Source organism: Bos javanicus, chromosome X, assembly GCF_032452875.1.
Source record: "Bos javanicus breed banteng chromosome X, ARS-OSU_banteng_1.0, whole genome shotgun sequence".
NCBI lineage: Eukaryota > Metazoa > Chordata > Mammalia > Artiodactyla > Bovidae > Bos > Bos javanicus.
This window is the reverse complement of record NC_083897.1, coordinates 137,927,299-137,947,628: the sequence shown is the minus strand read 5'-3', so window position 1 is coordinate 137,947,628 and position 20,330 is coordinate 137,927,299. Positions and strand designations below refer to the sequence as shown.

Sequence of the window (20,330 nt, the reverse complement as noted above, 5' to 3'; positions counted from 1 at the left end):
CCACCTCTTACTTTTAAATATTTATTTAATCAGGTGCACTGGGTCTTAGTTGTGGTACACAGGGTCTTCAGTTGAGGCATGTGGGATCTAGTGCCCTGACCAGGGATTGAACCCGGCCCCCCTGTGTTGGGAGCTCAGAGTCTTAGCCTCTGGACCAGCAGGGAATGCTGCAGCATCCTACTTTTAAAAAAAAAGTTATTTATTTTTGGCTGTGCTGGGTCTTTGTTGCTATATGGGCTTTTCCCTGGTTGTAGGGAGTGGGGGCTACTCTCTAGTTTCTGTGCTTGAACTTCTCACTGTGGTAGCTTCTCTTGTTGGGAAGCATGGGCACTAGGCACTTGGGCTGCAGTAGTTGTGCAGAGGCTTAGTTGCTCCGCAGCATGTGGGATCTTCCGAGATTGGGGATGAACCCATGTCTCCTGCATTGGCAGGCAGATTTTTAACCACTGCACCACCAAGGAAGTCATTCCCCTCCCTATTCCTGCCAACCTCCTACTTAAAAAAAAAAAAAAAAAGACTAAAAACAACCTGTTTAGTAAATTTTCAGGAGTCTGAGCTCTGAGGTCAGCGTCTGTGGTGTCATTCTCCCAAAGGCATCTTGGCTTCAGATACTGGTTGGGCTCATGGGTCTGGCGACCAGGGCAGGTCTGGCAGCTGAAAACAGGCTTGGCCTCTGGTGCTCTGCCCTCACTTACTCACCCAGGGTCCCCAAGCCCTGGCAGCCAAGCAGAGCAGAGCCAGGTGGGTCAGGTACAGCTATGGGGCCTCTGAGGTCCGAGTGGAGCATGCAGTGGAGGCAGCTGGCTGTCCTGTCACTGTGACTGCTGCTGTCTTGTTTGCATGTGCAGGGCAGTCATGGTGTCAGGTGAGGCCTGGCCACTGTCATGGGGACAGGATGGGACCTCAGACAGCTCACATCAACAGCCCCCTTCCTCACCTCTGCTTCACTTCGTGGCTTGTGGCTGCTGGCATCTCTCTGGGCTGGGAGGGTGTGTAAAGCACCAGCCCCCTTGCTCAAGGTCAGCTGAGACCCCAAGCTCTGGGGTCACACACCATTGCTGCCGCCATGCAGGTCTTCCCACTTCTGTGAGGGAGGGCCTGTGAAGGCCTGTGGGTGATGGGGGGTTTGGGGGTGTTGTGGGCTGGCCCAGGATCCAGCTTTTTGAGGGGAGGAGAGGGGAGGGGAGGGGAGGGAGAAGCTTTGACCTGCTCAGGCTTTCAGGGGATTCCAGGCCCTGCTCTGGTGGGAGGTGCAGGTGAGAAGCCCCTGCAAGTTTCTGGGTCTCCACTGTATTTCAGTTGAAACCCCTCTGCCTGCATCACCCCTAATTCTCTCTCACTCCTGTGACCCCAGCCACAAGCCATGGAAGATGGAGAGTTTATGTGGCTTCCCTTCCTGTAGGGAAACCAAGCAGACAAACGTGTTCCTTTAGGAAAGCATGAAAGAAATGAGAAAATAACAGTGGGTGGTTATTACTGACATGGTTCATGTAGAGACACTTCACAAGCCTGGAACAGGGAGGGAACTGAGGGCCATTGCCCCCAGTCCTGGAGCTACCACCTCCCACCCCCCCGCCCCATAGCCCACTCACCCCTTGGTGTCTTCTGGTGACCGAGTGGACTTCAGCCTCCTGAACCCATTCTGGAAGGATCAGGACAGAGCAGAGTTCATTCATAGAGGGAAAGGTGTGGTCAACTCCTAAGAACACCATTGCCTCCACTCTGTGTTGGAACTCAGTTCTGGGTCTAAGCAAGCGTGGCTTCCTGGTGCAGTCACCACCTTCACTCACCTGGGGGGATGGACTTTGTGTCCACCTTGTCCCCACGTGCAGCCTGGTCACCCCTGGGGGCTGTGCTGTGTGCATCTGCTCTGCTCACAGCGCACCCTATGGTCCATCAGACTTCACTCATAAAAGGGAAGTGTAGGATGAACTATTCCATAGTTAAGAATTTCAAGGTCACAACAGCATTGACCAAAGCACGTGGGCACAGGTACAAGACCCGTGCATTAGAGAAGCCACTGTGTGGGCTTCAAGGACCCTCCGGGTGGGGGGTGGGATGGGGTCTGGACAGGAGTTTCCTGCACACGCGGCTCCAGGCTCTGTTGTCCGCAGGGTGGACGACTGTCGGCACTGCCTGTCTGTGTGGAGGGGCTCTGGGGCTGCCCAGCTCAGTAAGAATGGCAGTGGTCGGAAGGGAGGTCGTGTTCCCTTAGCATCCCTGACCTCACATGTCCTCATCAGGGCAGCTAAGTGCCTAAACAGCCCCTTCCTCGTCTAGCTCTGAAGACCTGGAAGATGTGGGGGCTGAAGGACATGCAGAAAACACAATTCTATAAAGCAAATATCCTTCAATTAAAAAATTTAAAAAGATTAAAGAAAAAAACACAAATAACAGCAATGGTGGGGCTTGCATTCTCAGCCAGCCTCTGCCAGATTCTGCCTGTGCTTATGCAACAGACCAAAACGCTGGTGCTCCCACCCTGTATCACAGATGAGTAGAGACACTGAGAGGTTGAGCATCTTGCCCCATGTCACACAGATGCTGAGGGCACAGCTGAGAACTGGACCCCTGTGGTCGAGTCTGGAGTCCAGATGCTGTGATGACCCTGATGAAGTGGCAAAGACAGAGTGAGGGAGACCAGATGGCCCAGGCTGAGCGAGGCACATGCACATGCACACAAAGACATGCACGTGGCCTTCACTTTTGAGGCTACAGAAGTCAGAGGAAGACAGAGGGCAACCAGGAGAGGCCAAAGTAGAGTCTAGGTCTATAAGGAGGAGAGGCCACACCTCGCAGGAAGCCAGAGTTTTCTCTTCCCTGATGAGTCTGTCTCAAATCCTAGATTCCTCTCCCTGGACCCTGGAAGTGACTGTCCAGTGACCTAACTGAGTTGGCTCCAGAATAATGCCTTCCCAGGGGTTCACTGTCACTGGACCCCACTGCTGTCGGTAATAAGGGGGAGTGAGTACGTAGTCTGGGCTTCAGATTTGTTTGGAGACAAAATTTATTAGAAGAAGTACAGAAAACCGTGAAGGCAATTGGCATGAATATCTACAGAACACTTAAGAAACCATCTGCTGTTTATCTACCTCCTCTCCTGTCATGAAAGTGGAAGGTCTGTTTAATCAATTAATTCTGTGTTCATCACACTGCTTCTGTAAAATATTTGCTTATGTGTTTATTTACATGGCTGCACTGTGTCTTAGTTGCTGCATGTGGGAGGTAGTTCCCAAATCAGGTATTCAACATGGCTCTACGCATTGGAGTAGTAGCCACTGGACCATCTGGGAAGTCTCTCCTCATACTCTTGGCGACAGTAACGGATCATAAACCTGCTCTGAGGCCCCCTTAGAGCTGAGGCATGGGGTGGCTGCAGTAATCCTCCTGTGGCTAGGATGTGGTTTATTGGTCATGACTCACTCACACTCCATGCAAACATAGGGCTTCTCCCCTGTGTGTGTCCTTTGGTGTCTGACAAGATTGGACTTCTCCCTGAAGCTTTGCTCACACTCCCTGCAAACATAGGGCTTCTCCCCTGTGTGTGTCCTTTGGTGTCTGATGAGATTGGATATCACACTGAAGCTTCGCCCACACTCCCTGCAAACATAGGGCTTCTCCCCTGTGTGTGTCCTCTGGTGTGTGATGAGAACTGACTTCAAACTGAAGCTTTGCCCACAATCACCACAAACATAGGGCTTCTCCCCTGTGTGTGTCCTCTTATGTATGGTGAGACGTGACTTCTCACTGAAGCTTCGCCCACACTCCCCGCAAACATAGGGCTTCTCCCCTGTGTGTGTCCTCTGGTGTGTGATGAGATTTTTCTTAAAACTGAAGCTTTGCCCACACTCCCCACAAGCATAGGGCTTCTCCCCTGTGTGTGTCCTCTTATGTTTGGTGAGATTTGACTTCTCACTGAAGCTTCGCCCACACTCCCCACAAACATAGGGCTTCTCCCCTGTGTGTGTCCTCTGGTGTATGATGAGATTTTTCTTAAAACTGAAGCTTCGCCCACACTCCCCACAAGCATAGGGCTTCTCCTCTGAGTGTGTCCTCTTATGTTTGGTGAGATCTGACTTCCAATTGAAGCTTTTCCCACACTCCGTGCAAACATAGGGCTTCTCCCCTGTGTGTATCTTCTCATGTGTGATTAGACTTGACTTATCCTTGGAGCCTTGCTCATGCTCTCCGTACTTGGCTCTTACAATCCCTGAGACCCCTGCCTCCATGAATAATTTGCCTGTGTCCTCTGGATTCAGTTTCTGGCTTGTGCTGGGCTCTTCGGTCATTCTCTCATGCACCTCAGAACCCCCCATTTGTCCTTTGGGTGGGTAGGAAGAGGCCGTTGAAATCCTCTTCAGCCTTATGCAAAGTTTGGGGCCTTTCAGCAAAGGATGGGGCCTTTCCTTGGGCTCTCGACCCTCTGGTTTGTCACTCAGGCTGTGTGGATCAGAATATCGCTGCTGCTGATTTTGACTGCCTGGACAGGGATCCTCTGGTTGGAGGTGGTCTCCTATAGATGGCCTCAGGAGGATCTGAGAAGGGTGATTGCGTTGGACATGTTGGCTGAGGAATTTCTGACTGGAGAAGGACAGACAGCAGGAGGCACATGGGTAGATCTTGGGCTTTGGTTCTGCTGAAAGAAGAAGCTTTTAGTCAGGTAGCTGGTGTGCCATGGTAAAGCCTGCCCCAGTAACCATCTTAGTGTTGACGGTGCACGATTTGTCTCCCATCAAGTGGGTCTTTACAGTCCACTTATCCATTCCATTCTTATTCTCTACATCTATAGAAATCCAGGAAGCTTGCATCAAGGGCCTTTTCTACATACCACCCAGCCTAGGGACCTTTCAGTAGCATCAGAGGCAGCGTCTCTCCTGATAGAGGTGGATCTGCAGGGACCTTTCCCTGAGTGTAAGTATCTGAAAAGTCGTGTCACAGTGGCCACAGGTATTTTACCCTACTGAGAGATAAGACTCTTGATGACTTAGGTGGAATCTTCCTGAATGGCTCCCTGTGAGGGGAAAGGGTCTATTAAGTTAGGGGCACCTGGCCTGGAGCTCTCTGCATATGGGAGGCAGCACAGGGGGTGGTTAGAGCAGGTGTGAGTAAAGCTGAATTTGAGGCTTCTTGTTCAAAGAGCAGCCTTTCAAAGAAACCACTCTGCAGGAAGTGGGTTTGAGACTGGACGAGACCAAGAGGCCCAGGTCCTACTGACTACAGGTCTCTGGCTCCTGCTGCCCTGGTTGGTTCATAAATTGCTCCTCTCTGTTTTCTATACATCATACAATAAAGACATGTCCTTTCTCAAGCCTCATCAATACTCATACCTCTTATTTCACACAGTCTTAGTCCATTTAACATGCACTAGGAAGTCCTGCTTAAAAATACATCTCCAGCCAGACTCTTCACACCCTCACTCCCAAGCATCTTTACCCAGGCCACTCTCCCCTCATGTCTGGCAATGAACTGACCTCTGAGGGGACTCCCCACTGCTGTCTCTTCCCAAAAATGAACCGAAGCATCATCTTAGCACAGAGAACGTGCCGCTTGGAGCTGGTAGCCACATGGTTGCTCTGTGTCACCCAGGAAGACCCCTAAGGCCTGCACATGGACATGGGCACTGAGGCTTCTGTGTTCCATCCAGCCTCCTTCCTCTTCCTCTGTGCTTCCTCCTGCGACCACTGACATGGCCTCTCTTCCCGGCCCTGAGGCTGCAGCACTGGCTGCTCCCCTGCCTGGAATCCTGGAATCCACAGGTGTTATCTCTGCAGAGACCCTGCCCCACCATCCTCCGCCACACCCCACTCTGTGCATGCTGATCCGAGGCACTTTACTGCACTGGTTTTCCTCAGAGCACCAGCCCCTGTCTGGTATGAAGCCCATGCTGCCCCAAGGCAGTGGTTCTGTCTGTTTCAGTGTGTGTAGCCCTGTCTGGCACAAAGTATGAATTCACATGACAACAAACTGAAACAGTAACTGAATGCAAATCACTGTATGCATGTCACTTAGAAATGTGGAGGAAATGAGGAAGAAACTGGTAAAGGTGAGAGAGCTGGTAGGTGCTAAAAAACTTGCTTTTTGCTTCTAAGCCTTTCAGAAGAAGGTGATGTTACATATTTTTTGCATGAAATATTGAAAATTAGAACTAATATTTTTAATATAAATATTTTTCCTAACAGTCTTATGAAATGAATCAAATTCTGAGGCATTTTAATTGCAACTTGACTGACTTTAGACTGGATTGGACTGTGCTTCAGAATAGGACCAGGGAAGCTCCCCAGGATGGGGTGGAGTACTGGAAGAGGGCTGGCACTCACCTCTCTGGGCCGAGAGCTTGCTCTTCCCCCTTTTGTCCTGCTTGATGCCAAGTTCCTCGCCATACTCGTCCCCATACCAGACCAGCAGCTCACAGCCCGGCCTGACCACCTGGCAGGTTCGGTAGAAGATCTGCCCGTGATACTGCAAGGCCACCAGGTTCTGCTCCTCATCATCCCGGGCACAGTTCACATACCTGGGGTCAAGGCCGGGAAAGGGAAAGAAACCACAGGTGAGGAGACCCTTCCACTACTGGACACCAGAGCCTTCAGGCTCTGAGGCCGCCATGGTTCCCACTGCCCCCCATGGGGACCTTCTGTTCACACATTAGACCTGGCTGTGTGAATTCCTATTTCCAGATCCTGTTTCCGGTCCTCTTCCTGGCTGGAATGCTTTTCTCTCCTTACCTAATTAGCCATTGTCCAGAGCCCAGTTCCAGACTTGTCTCCACCTGGACTGTCCGTAAGCCTGGTGACCTCCAGCTCCTCTAAACTCTAAATTAAGTTCTCTTTCATTCCGCAGGACTTGGTACTCCTAGGCTAGCATGCACCCCTCAGCACTCACCCCAGCCTGCCTTCTCTCCAGAGGCTTTTCTCCAATCTCCCGACATGTATCCAGGGTCCTATTCACTTGCCCACCCTCTCCCATGGAAACATGGAGAGTGCTCTGACATAGCTTGAGACAGAGAACAGTAATAGTTTATTCACTTTCTGCCTGCCCTGATGAAAGTAGAGGCCCTCAGAGAGTGGCCATGCTCACGGCCATCCTGCTCCCCATTCCTTCTCAGGCCTCAGGGCCCACTTCTCACTGGAACCGAGCCTGGGGAGGTTGTTGCCCACACGGACTCAAGGTCTCCCATGTTAGGTTATCCTGGTGCTGTGCAATTATTCAAAAATAGAAAAAGCAAGGTTACTATTCCTAAAACCAATTGGTTAATGTCTGTCTTCAGTATGTTCTCCAAAAGGACATGGGTTGTGTGATCTGCTTCAGTAATGAAGTTCACTGTCTAAACTGGGACATAGAGTGTTTGGTAAGTGTCAGTTAAGTGAGGTAAAGTGTCCCTGGTGAATCTAGACTCCTCAAGTTGTTTTCAAGTACCTCAGTTTTGTTGAGCATATAGACTTATATTTTGAGGGCACATGCTATATTTTTCTTTCTTTCTTTCTAATGTCTTTTGAAATGAAAGAGCATGATATGGAGGGAAAAGAGGAAAGAAGATGTGAAAGCTACCGAGGGAGATGGGCTGAGAAGGAAAGGGGTGTGGGCTTGAGGGAAGAGCGACATCTACAAACTGCAGGCTCACTGCACCCACCTCATCCAGTTGGCCAAAGACGTGTCTTTTCCATCCACATACTCATAGCTGTTTCTCCCTTTGGTGACCTGAGTGTCAGAAAAGAGATACAGGCTTTCTTCTCTCTTTTATTTTATTTTTTTTGGTAGTAAGTAATAGGAGAACTTTCCCCCTGCTGGCATTGGTGCTCTTCAGCCTGCATGGATTCAACTGCCAGTCGGACCACACAGTAAGCTCATCATTTCAAGTCTGAGTCTACTGGCACATTGAAGGCAAGGGCTCCACAAGTGAAGGGTCACTTCTGTATGCCTGTACCACTGTCTCCCACCTTCCTCTGACCTTTGGATAGAAGTCCTGTGTTCATGCCCAGTGCACACAGTACACAGGGCTGACTGTGTCATTGCCGACATGTCATCACCATCCGTGTCCTTGCATGTAGACATGAAGTACACCCCCACAACACACAAACGATTAGAGCCAGAGGACAGGGAAAGAGGGCTATTTCTCACCAGCCAGCAGTATCCACTGTGGGAGTCCTCTTCATTGTATATGATCTGACCTTCGTAGGGGCCAAAATGCAGGCCCAGTGGCAGATCGGATGCCTCATTCCACACTCCAAGCCCAGCCTCAGGGATGCCCGATGGCCTGATACTCAACCCAGGGGGCAGAGTGAGGGCTGAGCGGTTGGCATGCCCCTTTTCCACTGCAGAGTCCTTTACAAAGGTTGGGGGCCCGTGGGCAGCACAGCTGTCGATGAAGAAGTTCTGACACTCCTCACAATCTGGAGGTGAGAGCAACAGGGATGAGGGGAGGTATAGGGATGTTGCTGGTCGCAAAGACCTTCAGAAAGAGCTGGGGCACTCGCGGCCTTTGGCCTTGATCTTGTACCCCAAGTCATAGAGGAAGGGGATGATTGGGGGACCAAATGGTGAGGTGAGGTTATTGTACCAAGGTCTCATAACCCCTTCTCCATGAGTGGGCCAGCAGGGTCACTCACACAGGTAGTCGTCATCCTGGGGCTTGCTGACCTCTTGGTACACCTGGCCCTTTCTTTCTCGTACACTGTACCTCTTCACTTCGGTCTCCTTTCTTCTGAGTTCTAACATGGAGAACAGAAGCTAAGCAAGGCTGGTGGGGTCTGGAGAATTAGTCCCTGTTTTATCAGAAAGGGTGAGATCTCCTACTTGTCCATCTATACAGTTTGTTAAAACTTTTTCACATTTATTTTTCAAACTTTTACTTGTGTATTTTTATGTTTTAATGATACATTATCTATTGGCCATGCTGCATGGTTTGTGGGATCTTAGTTCCCTGACCAGGAATGGAACCCACACCTCCTGCAGGGGAAGTGTGGAGTCATAACCACTTAACCACCCGGAAGTCCCTTCTCTATACTTTGTTTCTTCTCCCTTTAACTACTGGTTCAGGACACTGAGGCTCCACACTGACCACAGATGCCCAGTTCAGTGTTAGCTTCCTGCACTTCCCGTTAGTAGGTTTAACTTCCCAACCTTCTTACTTAGGAAATAGTTCACTGACACATCTACTCAGAAAATATATGTTAAGGGCATGACACCTAAAGCATTGAGCAGAGGTCTGTGTATAAATACTAACAAAGTGAGGTCTCTATCATCACAGCTGGATTTATTGAATTACTTGTAGGTGTCAGCACTTTTGCATTTCATGCAATGCTTCCAAACACCGTATGAGTTATGTGTCTGTATCTTCACTTTACAGATGAGCAATCAGGACCTCAGAAAATGTATAAGATTTTCCCAAGGCCCCAGTGCTAACTTTATGCCTCAGATCAGTCCAGCTTAAACCCACGCCTACCCAAAGTCCACACCCCACACCTAGGCCATACTTATTAGCTTTTCTACAGGGATTAGAGGAACTAATTAGAGTAACTCCCCAAACTTTATCTTACCGACTTTGTGTCTGGGGTGCTTTCCAGGGGTCCTCGCTTCTCTGGGAGGGGGCACTGGTTTCTGAGCCTGTTTGGAGCCACTTTTCTTCAGCAATTTTGCTGCTCCCGGCAATTTCTTCAAACTGGATACCTTATTTAGTGGTCCTCTGGACAATCTCTTCCATGTGAGTAAAAGACAACATGTATTTCTTTAGTTCTTTAGGACTATATGAAGTATTTTTACATGCATGACTTTAGTTAATACTTTGACAATTCTTGGAAATACCTGGTGGAGGGGGGCTCTGAACACTGGAGTGTAAAAAAAGGACCTAAGTGGGTAGTGAATCAAAACTAGAATTCATATCTTAAGATTCTTTCCCTTCAACTTTCTGCATAAAAGTGAGAGCAACGCAGGGAGAATAGCTTGAGGTCAGGGAAAGAAGAGGGTAAGGGCTCATAGAGAAATCCGTGAGGTTTTCTACTAATTAGGGGACCTTTGATGGACGAGGAAGTATGGAAAATTACAGAGGGGACAAAACACATCTGGAAAATAAGGTGACAAAGTAGTGAGATTGAGAAGAGAAAAGATGATCTACAGAAACACATTCAGACAATAAAGAAAATGAGCTGGAAGTTGCAGGTTGCCATGTCCTAGAGACAATGTTTAGAATTAAAGTAGCTGGCCTCATCAATTCTCCTTGAAGAAGGCTGTACGACTAGTGGGTTCTCCTCAGTTTCCTGATCTATAAATTGGTATACATGCTGATTCTTATTGTGATAGTGGACATGAAGTTTAATAACATTCAACAAATCGTTGTGTGAGCTCTTTAATACAGAATGAATGTGAGCATACATCCCTGCCATCAATATATGCCCTTGACTGCTTCTATATTTGAAGTCTAGCTCACAAATACTATCCTCAGTATTCCTTGACCTTCTTATTCCTAGATGAATGTTTAAATGTGGAGTCACTCATTCACAAAACATTCAGAGGGCCCTTAGGGGCTTTGAGCTGGGCCTGGACATCTGAGAATTAACAGTATGGGCTACGCTCTCAAAGCTCACGAAACAGGGGCAGGCTAAACAAATGATTCCAAACAGGAGAGTTGTCTAATCAGAGCTCAGAGGAAGGACTTGTTACTTCCTCCTACAAGAATGAGCATTTGAAATCATGTCCAGATGATGAGTTTCTACTCAAAAGCTGGTAACCTATGTGAAGTCCTTCAGTTATTTTCTTATTTGTTGTTTTTGAGTCATAAACCTGAAGCTTGTCAGAGCTGCAAGTTACTTCCTCTTATTGGCGTAGGAGTCTCTGAGGTAGGGATCATGTCACCTTCTTCATCCTGGACCGTCCACTCTACAAACTGTCCAACATGTCCTTAAGCTTCCCTTAGTCAGATATCCCTCACTAGCACAGCACAAAAGAACTGAGGTTGAAAACATCTCTCAGATGAATGATATAAAGATGTAAGAAGAAACTTTATAGAACTATGGAAGTTCTAACCACTTTGTAAGGGGTTTAGGGAAGGTGCTTTGCATTAGATTGTACCACCAGTGATACTGTGTTCCCACGAATATAATCAAACATTTTTTTTACCTCAGTTTCTTGATCTATAATGGTGATAGCTATATACCTACTTATAGGTACTGTAGGATTGTTTTAAGGTTTAAGTAAGTTTATTCACATAAAATGCTTAAAGTCTGAAATATTGTGAAAACAATGTAACAATAGAACAGCCTACTATACTTGCTGTTCTTACTAACTGTAAAGATGGTAATGATATCAGACATTGTGCTAAAGATTCAGGACAGGAAGGCAGCAGTCTCCAGGATCTCTGTGTTTCCTCCTATTCTCACCTGTGACTGGATCCGTGAGGAGGATTCTTTTGTCAACAGGATTTGGGAGACACTCACCTTCTGGTGTTTACTGCGCTCCCCTCTGAAGGCCATCCCAGAAGGTTTACCTAAAAAATGATGAGAATCAGAGTTTTGGTTGGTAAATGTTTCCAAACTCTGGGCATTCTAATTAAGGACACAAAATTCTGAGCCAGAGAGTGACAAGGACAAGGATTACCAAAGGAGGAATGGAAAGTGATTTCTGTATCATCAACTCCTATGCTTCCACTGGGAGCATAACATAATTTTATTAAAATTTAAAAAATATGAAACTTCATCTGTGCTTCATCTGATGCCTGTAAAGTATCTAATAAATTTACTAGACTTTCATGACAAAAATACTTAAGAAAGTAAAAATAGAAGGAAGTGACTGCAATAAAGTAAAGGTCATATATGAAAAGTCTATCTCTAACATCATAGTCATCAATGAAAAGCTGAAAACTTCTAAGATCAAGAGAAAAAGGCAAGGATGCCCATTCTCAATACTTCTATTAAATATAATATTAGAAGTCCTAGCCAGGGCATTAGGTTAGAAAAGGAAACAAAAGGCTTCCAGTTGGAAAGAAAGAAGTAAAATTATGTCTGTTCACAGAGGACATGATTTTATGTGCAGAAAATTTTTAAATTACACACACACACAAAACCTGCACAGAAAGTTGCATGGTACAAAATCAACATTCAAATATCTTCCCATGCATGAACAACAGCCATTCCAAAAAGGAAAATAAGAAAACAATCCTATTTGTGTTTTATTTTTTTAACCTATAGTCAAGAGCTAAGTGAATTTATAGTCTAGGGTATGTTTAATTGCCTTTCATTAAGGATGTTTAGCAAAAATAATTCTTTTTACAAAGAATGATAAATTTTAAACAGAAAACACTGGAAAACCTATACCTTCACCTTCATTCAGGCTCATGTCAATACTCAGCCACAACCACTTTAGAATGCTGAAAATTATGTTTTCTTTGCTAATGGCTGAGACACAGTTGAGACCTAAGCCCCGGCTGGTTTCTTGAAGACACCTCTAAATCCTTCTGGCCCCTCACCTTGTTGCCTTGGTGTCCATTCTTCATCAGAATCCTCAGTGTCATCTACCTGGGGTTTGAGGACCTGCCTGTGGTGATGCATGAAACCTGGTTGAGTGGCTCTGAAACCTGGAAAGAAGCAAAATATATATTCTAAGAAGGAGGCACAAAGCACAGAAGCAATGGAAAGTGTCACAAAGTCAGGGAAATCAGTAGGATGGGCTGGAAGAATGTAGAACAAGGCAAGCTGTGAGCTCTGCACTGCCAGGGTCAACCCCACTTTGGAACAAAACAATAAAAATTCCCTCCAGGTTAGTCTCCACACAAAAGGGACTGTGAGCAGAAGAAGCCACCTAAGAGAGGGCCAAGTAAACACTAGGGGTGAAGACCTGTTTCATGTTTCCCAGGCTCACAGGCACCCAGCACTTCGTGTTACCTATAGCAATCAGCGCTTCGTAGTTCCTTTTCACATTCCTATATCGGATTTTTTCCCATTCTCCCATCTCTGCCCATTCTTCCTTGGTGAAGTATATGGAAATGTCTTTGAAAGCATCTTTGGCCTAAGGAAAATAGTAGATTCCATCAGTGACTTACTAATATATGTCAGACCTTAGAGCTGACTTCTCCTCCACCTTTTGTGCAGGGAGTAGCCTGAAGCTACTGGATGGTCTCTGTGAGACAGGGATGAAGACTTTCCTTCCTGCCTGTGTCCTGCTTAACTGAACAAACACTGAGCATTTTCCTAACTCTCCCTGGACACAGAGCAGTTGATGATGCTAGTGTCCTGTTTTGTCCCACTCCTCCCCACCATCTCAGACAGGACCAGGCATTTCCATCCTGTGTACATTCACAGAGAAGTTCACTCAGCTGCCCAGGCAAGCAGTTTGTGGTCCTTCAGGGACCAGCGCCATGTCCTTCCTATAGAGCTGGCTTAGAGCCCAGCTTTGCCACCTCCGCCTCTCACCTTGGGCTTCCACTCTGTTCTCCCAGCATCTCCCTCAGTGCTGTTCTCTGGAGACCTGTTTGGGCTCATGGCCATGGGACTGCCTCAATGTCAAGGTGCCTGTGGAAGAAGAAGATGCTGAGATAGCCCAGACCACTGTCCAGAGCCTGGTCTGTCTTCCTTGGGTGGAGTGTCCAGGGCAGGAAGGTGTGGGGAAAGTCGGAGTGAGGGTGTTGGTGAGAGGGACGGATCCTGACCAGCTATGACAGGCCAGCCTAATGTGAACTAGATTTGGTTTCTATGGTTCCCCTACAATTCCGCCCCTCTGAGGAAAGGCACTGGGAGGGACGTGTCTGTGGGTGACAGAGGGAGTCCTGAGGAGACCTAGAAGCCCATAACTGCTGGACTGGGGTCAGGCTGAAATCAGGGCTCTGTTCCAGTGCACGAGAGGGAATATTTCTCCAAGAAGTGTTTTGAGGATCTCCGCCTGGGAACTCGAAAAAATCTGGGCATAACATGGGTTCTACGTTTAAGAGACAAGTCGCTCTGCTTGAGGAGTTCTGCGACACGGGGGCTGAAGGAACTGGGATCCTCAGAGGAGACTGGGGATGTTTTGGCTGATGTAGAATGTGCAGGGTGAGAGAACTTGGGATCTTTGAGGCTGAGGAAATTGGAGGTTTCTTATTAAGGGGCTTTAGGTCTCTGACAGGCAGGACAGTGGGAGTCTTGAGGACAAAGAGTTTTAAGAGCTCCCAGGCTGAGGTATTCAGGGTCTCCGAGGTTAAGGAAATTTGGTCTCTTTGCGGGTGCTATTTTGAGGGTGCCTCAGCCTGAGGGGCGGAGAAGGCAATGGCACCCCACTCCAGTACTCTTGCCTGGAAAATCCCATGGACAGAGGAGCCTGGTGGGCTGCAGTCCATGGGGTCGCTAAGAGTCAGACACAACTGAGCGACTTCACTTTGACTTTTCACTTTCATGCATTGGAGAAGGAAATGGCAACCCACTACAGTGTTCTTGCCTAGAGAGTCCTAGGGACGGGGGAGCCTGGTGGGCTGCCGTCTCTGGGGTCACACAGTCGGACACGACTGAGGTGACGTGGCAGCAGCCTGAGGGGAACTGGGATTACTCTAGGTATTTGAGGGTCACAGCACCAGGGGATTTGGGGTTTCTGGGGGTGAAGGGACTTGTAGTCCCTGAAGCTGACGAGATGCGAGCTCCCTTCAAGTTAGGACCCAGGTTCTTCAAAGCTGACGGGATTTGGGGCCTCTCACCCTGGAATTTGAAGCCGTCACGGTAAGGGTTTGTGAGGGTTGTGCAGGGTGTGTTCCGGTAAGTCTCCCAGCTGTTCTGCGGCGCTGCCAACACCAGTCCTAGGCTCGTTCAGAGCTCGATGGCATGGAGTCCTCCCTCGTTGAGGCGAAGTGAAGGGCGAGCAGCCGGTCTGTACCATGTCAGGCACAAGCGACCAATCGGCGTTGTGATGGAGGCAGCCCTGCCAATAGGCGCTGGAAGGGTGTGGAGAGAGGAGGAGGCCCCACCCAACCGCTCAGGGATTGGCTGCTCAGGGGGCATTTCTGTCCAGAAGCCGCCAGCGCGCAGGCGCATTTTGGCCATTTTCTTTGCTTGTTTTCAGGCATTGCGTCTTAGGCCTGTATCCTCAAGTGGGCGGGATGTCCTCAGGCGGGATGTTTCCTTCCAGTGCCCTCAACTAGAATCACAGCTCCACCAGATGGCAGTCGTGCTCCCGGACTTTCTCCTAGGCACACCTGTGCCCTACCTTGTCAAATCCAGTTTTGACAAGATCTCCTATGGGGTGAGTACCGCATTATTCAGGGGAAAACGGTGTAATTAACTAAATTCTGATGAGACACAAGATAAACAACGTATGGTCAAGGATTTAAATGCAACGCATGGAATAGGTATGTTAGAAAAAACTTGGAGGATTTTTAACCTCAAAGTAGAAGTGGCACTGATGAGTAATCTGTGTATTTAATGTAGGTATCAAAAGCGTTCAGAAATGAGATATAAATAAAACCTCAAAGTCTTGCAAGTGTTTTCTGTACAACGAGGCATCGAACTGGAGGACAATGGATCCACAGAGCTGAGTTTGCTTGACACCTACTAGCTTCACAAGATAAAATAGGGACACTGTTTCTGGCCGTTAGGTAGATTTGCTCACAGAAAAATAAGGTGATTTCCATGTATTGGAAGCCAGACGACTGACTGTAGAAGTAGTATCTAGTGGTGGTTGGGACTCTGGATGGAGAAATGTTACCAGAAAAGTGAGTTTACATCTTGGTGGGTGTTGAGCCAGAAGATACAACCCAGCCAAAGCTCATGGGAAGGAAAAGTGTATTACTTGCAGAACTATGGAGAACACCATGCAGCTTTCCAGAGCAGTGTCTCTCTAAACCACAAAGGTGGGGAAGCTTTAATCTATGGGAACAGGCATGTTCAAGCTTCCATGGTAGCTCAGATGGTAAGCAATCTGCCCACAGCAGAAGATCTGGGTTCAATCCCTAGGTGGGGAAGATCCCCAGAGGAGGGCATGGCAACGCACTCCAGTATTCTTGCCTGGAGAATCCCATAGACAGAGGAGCCTGGTGGTCCATGAGGTTGCAAAGAGTCAGACATGAGTGAGTGACTAACACTGTAAATTTACAGACATGTTCATTAAGGGTCTTGGGCTGTGGCAGACTCCAAGCTTCAGCTTATTGAAGTCTTGAGGGTCAGAACCAGCCTCCATCAGCATCCTTTACATTTCAGCTGGTCTGGTACAGATATAGATATCTATTCTTCTTCATATTCTTTCCCCTTATCAGTTCAGTTCAGTCGCTCAGTTGTGTGTGACTCTTTGTGATGCCATGTACCACAGTATGGCAGGCTTCCCTGTCCATTAATAACTGCTAGAGTTTGCTCAACTCATGTCCATCGAGTCGGTGATGCCATCCAACCATCTCATCCTCTGTCATCCCTTCTCCTCCCACCTTCAATCTTTCCCAGCATCAGGATCTTTTCCAATGAGTCAGTTCTTCGCATCAGGTGGCCAAAGTATTGGAGCTTCAGCTTCAGCATCAGTTCTTCCAATGAATGTTCAGGACTGATTTCCTTTAGAATGGACTGGTTGGATCTCCTTGCTCTCCAAGGGACTCTCAAGAGTCTTCTCCAAGACCACAGTTCAAAGGTATCAATTCTTCGGCACTAGGCTTTCTTTATAGTCCAACTCTCACATCCATACATGACTACTGGGAAAACCCATAGCTTTAACTAGACGGACCTTTGTTGACAAAGTAATGATTCTGCTTTTTAATATGCTATCTAGGTTGGTCAGAGCTTTTCTTCCAAGGAGCAAGCATCTTTGAATTTCATGGCTGCAATCACCATCTGCAGTGATTTTGGAGCCCAAGAAAATAAAATCTGTTAGTTTCCATTGTTTCCCCATCTATTTCCCATGAAGTGATGGGACCAGATGCCATGATCTTCGTTTTCTGCATGTTGATCTTTAAGCCAACTTTTTCACTCTCCACGTTCACTTTCATCAAGAGGCTTTTTAGTTCCTCTTCACTTTGTGCCATAAGGGTGGTGTCATCTGCATATCTGAGGTTATTGATATATCTATAGAGGAAGTCAAACCATAAAAATAAAACCTGTTTTTCTTCCATCACTTCTATCAGAGTCTTTTCCCTTGCTGGGTGTCACAGTCCACCTCATCTCTCTTGGATGCCCTCCAAATCTGTGCTGATCTCTGGACTTGATTTGGGGGCAGCTCAGATTCTAATCTGGTCCGATTCCTATGTGTTCTTGCCTCCAATGTTCACAGCTATCAGAACTAGTGCATTTTCTTTTTTGGGAGCTTTCAATGTCCTTTTATATATTCCATAGACACAGAGTCTGCCTAGTTGATGGTATAGACTTAATCTGCAGCTTTTACAGGGTCTTCTTCCTTAGCAACACTGCCCCTGGGTTTCAATTGTGGTTTTATTTCCAGCTCTGCATGTGGATCATCCACTGGGTTTTTCTCCTGAGGCTACCCTGCAGGACTTGGATTTGCCCCTGTGAGGCCAGATGTGGAGGTGCAGTTGCTTGGGTCACAGGGGTTCTGGTAGCACAAGATACTCAGGGGAGTTGGCAGCTAGGGCAGCAGGAAATACAGTGCTCTAGAAGGGTATGTCAACCAGTATTGGCCAATATGCACCAGTATTCTTGCCTGTAGAAGCCCCTTCCCTGACAGAGAAGCCAGGCAGGCCGCAGTCTACAGGGTTGCAAAGTGTCAGGCACTACTGAAGCAACCCTGCCCGCATAGACGCAAGACTTTTTGCCTGTGGCAGCTCTGCCCTAGTGAGAGTTGAGCATGAAGGTGGTGCAGCTTCTTGGCTTGTGGGTACCCTGGAGGCGCCAACTGTTCAGGGACACGGACTGCCTCTGCCGCAGGAGTTATGACCCTATCACAGTCTTTTTTTCCAGCGTCTTGTAGCTGGCACTCAGGAGGACTCTTTGGCCAGACTTTCTCCATAGTTCTGCTCTTTCAGGCATTTAGAGGGCTCCCTTGCCTGGAGTCATTCTCTGTTATTAGGGCACCAGGCACATAGAGGGGCCACCTGGCTGGGGTCCTACTCTGTAGTCCTGTGAGTCAGGTGCTTGATGGGCCAGCCTCTCTACTGTTTAGCTGCCAATGCTGACATGTAGGGAGAAAGAGGCTATGATGATGGCTGCACCCCTTAGACCGACTCAGCAGTATCGCCTTGCTTCCATTCTGCCTGGTAATCCTCCACAGGCATTTCCCACCCTGATCTCTTCCCTCACATCCCATTAATCTGTCTCTCCACAGTCAAAAGCAGCCCTTGCCCTGGGATTGTTCCACCTTCCCCAAACACCAGCTCCAAGCTGCTGTGCCTTCTAGGGGACCTGTGTCCCTGTGTCTGTGGTGTGTTTGGCTGTGGTGAGGACTGTCTTATTCTCATTCAATTTAAGCTGCCACAGATCAGCTGTTTCACTCTCAGCCTTAAATGTTTCTCCTCTGATCCAGACAGTTGCTCCCATGTCGGGATCGGACATCTACTTCAGTTCTCCCACCCACCGAGGGCAGGTCCAGTCCTACTAACACTCCTGTTTCCCCCCCCCTAGTTCCTTCATGCTACTGAGATTTGTGGTTTTATATATTCTTTTCCACTGATCAGGTACTCCTGTCCACACTCAGCTGGTGTTCTGCAAACACTTCTGTGTCTGAAGGTGTATTCCTGATGTGTGTGGAACAAGATGTATTCCACATCCACCTACCCCTCTGCCATCTTGTTCATCTCGACTTTTTGACTATTAGAAATAAGATTGCTATGAACATTCATGTACACGTCCTTTTTTTTCCCATTCTTGTTGGTGTAAATGTAGGAGTGGGATTGCTGGGTCATATGGTAACCCAATGTTTAACTTTTTAAGCAACTTTCAAAGTGTTTTCCACCAGGGCTGTCCCATTTTGTATTCCCAGAAGCAGTACATGAAAGTTCTTTTTTTTTCACATCCTTATCACACTTGTTATCTGTTCTCTCATTAGAACCATCCTTTTGGTGTGGCCTGCATGCTTAATTGCCATCTGTATATCGTTTAGTGAATTTCATGTTCAAATTTTTTGTCCATTATTTGGCATTGTGCCTTTCATATATTTTGTCAGTTTCTTAAGTTTCTCATACTCCAATGTTACTGTTATGTTTTAAATTTAATTTTCAATTATCCATCCTACCATATAAAAAAGCAATTAATTAAATTTTATATATCATCTGTATATCTTGCAAGATTGCTTAAATTAATTCTTAGTTTTATTTATTCTGTTGTTGCTGTAGATTTCATTGGGTATTCTACGTAAATGTCACTGACAAATAAAAAGTTTAATTCTTCTTTTCCAAACTGAATAACTTCATTATCATTGTCTTATAGGACTTCATGGACAGAAGTTCAATATAATGAGAGGGGACAACTTTTGCTGATTCTGATCTTAGAAGTAAAACACTCAGTGTTCTAACATAAAGGGTGATGGTAGTTATACAGTTTATTACCTTCATCAGGATAAGGGAGTTTTCTAATTTTAGTTTGCTAAGAGTTTTTTCACAGTATGTGCTCAGTCGCTCAGTTGTGTCCAGCTCTTTGCAACCCCATGTAGTGTAAGCCAAACAGGCTCCTCTGGCCTTAGGGATTCTCCAGGCAAGAATACTGTAGTGGGTTGGAATGCCTTCCTCCAGGGGATCTTCCCAACCCAGGGATGGAACCCAGGTGTCCTGCCTGCCAGGCAGATCCTTTACCAGCTGAGACACCAGGGAAGCCCAAGAATAGTGGAGTGGGTAGCCTATTTCTTCTCCAGGGGATTTCCCAACCCAGGGATAGATGTTTGATTTTATCAAATTGTTTTTCAGCATCTATCGAAATGACCCTACTGTGTTTCATTTTTAGTTCTTTAGTAAGTTGAATTACACTGATTGATTTTCAAATGTTTAACCAATGCTGGACTCATAGGGGGACAAAAATCAATAGATTATGCTGTGTCATACTTTGTATGTATTAGTGTAGTCTGTGCTTCGTTCTGGACACTTTCTATTGCTACCTCTTCAAGTGCACAATTTTCTCTAGCTGCCCTGTCTAATCAGTCATTTATTCTATCTACTGTGTTTGTCATCTAACTATAGGTTTCATGTCTATGAGATGAAAATGCATCTATTTTATCATTTCCATATCTCTACTTAATTTTATAATATACAAAACACAACTATTCCAAGTATTTTAATGTCTCTGTCTGCAGTCTCTAAAGTCTATGCCACTTCTGGGTCAGTTTGGTTTGTCATGGGAATTTTAATATGATTGTTCTTACCGTAGTGAGATTAAATATATTTTTAATGTGGTTAGGGTCTAGTCCCATATTTTTCTTGTCAATTGGCTGCTCATATCTTTTAAACATCTCTTAATAAAGTG

General features: G+C 46.9%; 1 protein-coding gene across 1 annotated transcript; it reads right to left on the bottom strand.

Annotated features, from left to right (window-relative positions):
- Positions 1–2,983: 2,983 nt before the first annotated feature.
- Positions 2,984–4,648, bottom strand: LOC133242131 (histone-lysine N-methyltransferase PRDM9-like). The gene has a single exon (XM_061408180.1). It carries the CDS (start codon positions 4,314–4,316, stop codon positions 3,420–3,422), a length of 897 nt encoding a protein of 298 aa, XP_061264164.1. The 5' UTR covers positions 4,317–4,648; the 3' UTR covers positions 2,984–3,419.
- Between the last annotated feature and the right edge of the window lie 15,682 nt (positions 4,649–20,330).